Source organism: Sphaeroforma arctica, assembly GCF_001186125.1.
Source record: "Sphaeroforma arctica JP610 unplaced genomic scaffold supercont1.3733, whole genome shotgun sequence".
In the NCBI taxonomy this organism is placed as follows: domain Eukaryota; class Ichthyosporea; order Ichthyophonida; genus Sphaeroforma; species Sphaeroforma arctica.
Window position 1 is genome coordinate 661 of NW_014036825.1, and position 2430 is coordinate 3090.

The following is a 2430-nucleotide window of genomic DNA, read 5'->3' on the forward strand; positions in this document are numbered from 1 at the left end:
TGTACTGATCGCGATTCAATTGTGAACACTAAACGAAATAGTAGCGCAGTCGCCTGCCTACTACAATACGTTGTATCCCCATCCTAGCACCCACACGCATGCGTACTCACTCACGCTGTACACAAACACTGTATTTAGAGTTTGGGGTTTAGGTTTTAAGGTTAGGATCAGGGGTTAGGGGTTAGGGTTTATGTTTTAGGGGAAGGTTTTAGGGGTTAGAGTTTAAATACATAAACCAGCCAGTGGTTCCGATTCTTGGTAGGCTTGCACCTACGGTGTACGTATAACATTCTTGTAGGTACGTTATTGCATGGCGGTCTGGGTCTTTGGATGGCAATGCAGTTGTATTCTTATGGAATCATTCATGCCACACACACACATGCCACAGGCATATACAGACCTACACCACAGTTGTACGGACACTCACAACCACATGCATTTGCTTACCTAAACCACAGGTATATGCATACCTACACCACAGTTGCACGGACACTCACAACCATCCGCTTACTCACCCACGCTGTACGTTAGACACGCGTGTAGGTACGATACTTGGCATACCTACACTTACGCGTAACATTAACACGGTGCTGTACATAAAACACACTTGTAGGTACATTACTAGGCACACTTGCACCTAAGCTTAACATTAACACACTGCTTCGTAGATACAATACTTGACATACTTACACCTACGCTTAACATTAACACACTGCTTCGTAGGTACAATACTTGACATACTTACACCTACGCTTAAAATTACGCTTAACATTAACACACTGCTTCGTAGGTACAATACTTGGCATACTTACATCCACGCTTAACATTAACACACTGCTTCGTAGGTACAATACTTGGCATACTTACATCCACGCTTAACATTAACACACTGCTTCGTAGGTACAATTTTCGGCATACTTACACCTATGCTTGACATTAACACTCTGCTTTGTAGGTACGGTCATTACAGGCCAAGTGAGGTCTCTCGATGCGAATGTTGTTGCATTCCGATTGAATAATGGGACTACCAACGCGGACGACCTAACTGACTACCGCAGCAACGCCAAGAAGCTGGATCTGCTCCCGAACTTCTACACCACGACGTACGTGTAAAGCAATTGTGATATATTTAACACGGGCGTGACCACGTGCGTGTAAAGTAACTGTAATATATTTAGCATGGGTGTGACCACGTATATGTAAAGCAATTGTGATATACTTATCATGGGTGTGACCACGTACGTGTGAAGCAATTGTAATATATTTAGCATGAGTGTGACCACGTATATGTAAAGCAATTGTGATGTATTTAACATGAGTGTGACCACGAACGTGTAAAGCAATTGTGATATATATAACATGTGTGTGACCACGTGTAAAGCAATTGTAATATATTTAACATGGGTGTGACCACGTACGTGTAAAGCAATTGTGATATATCTAGCATTGTTGTGACCACGTAAAACCAATATTTTGTATTTGTGTACACATAGTGGTAAGTATTTATGAATGTAGTGTGTTTGTTCTGTTTAGCGCATTTGTGTACACATAGTGGTATATATGTATGAAAGTAGTGTGTGTCTAGAACTGACAAGTGTTATACTGTAATTGGAGTGCATTTGTGTACACATAGTGGTATTTATGTATGAATGTAGTGTTTGTTCTGTTTAGTGCAATTGTGTACACATGGTGGAAAACATGTATGAATATAGTGTGTGTCTAGAACTGACAAGTGTTGTACGGTAATTCGAGTGCATTTGTGTACACATAGTAGTATGTATGTATGAATGTAGTGTATATGTATATAACAGATAAATGGAGTACGTTGTGTGGAGTGCATTTGTGTACACAAACACATACTCCCTCCTGTGTATACCTACGAAAACAGGCAAAGCTTTCGTTTGTGTCTTCCTTTGAATAAAGCACGCGCCCGCGTATCTTTACCTCTCTATATAGGTAGACATGTGCGGAAATATACCCATTTTTGAAACTATGCATATTTGGATGCTGTGTTACTTTCCCAAAGAAGACAGCGCATCTGCGCACTATCGCAATCGCACACTTGACTATAGATCTGTTCTTCTCGTGCTCTACACGCGCATGTTGTACCTCCACAAGGTATCGAATACACATCAGTGTATGTAAGTATGGTTTCAATACTACATCAGCATCTACCATGTATATCGTACCTGTGTCCATCTCTGATAGATTAATTACTAATTTTGTCCAGTGAGGCTAGTACCAGGCTACCGCGTGGCTCCAAGCACCATCCGGAGCTTCTGATGGGTCCGAAGGAATTTGAAACCGGTCAATTGGCGGGCATGTGTGCGTTCGTCCCCGTCTCTACAAAAGACGGTACGTGACACAATATGAACAGATCTTTAAGTATGTAAGGTATATCTGTATAATTATTCATACACACACATAAAA

At 41.2% G+C, this 2430-nt stretch overlaps 1 protein-coding gene across 1 annotated transcript; it reads left to right on the forward strand.

Moving 5' to 3' along the window:
* Positions 1-955: 955 nt before the first annotated feature.
* Positions 956-2355, forward strand: SARC_13782 (hypothetical protein; the record flags this gene model as incomplete). Its single annotated transcript, XM_014292086.1, has 2 exons — positions 956-1103; positions 2231-2355. Coding segments are annotated over 2 exons (273 nt in total), but the record flags the coding sequence as incomplete, so codon positions are not given.
* Positions 2356-2430: the final 75 nt, after the last annotated feature.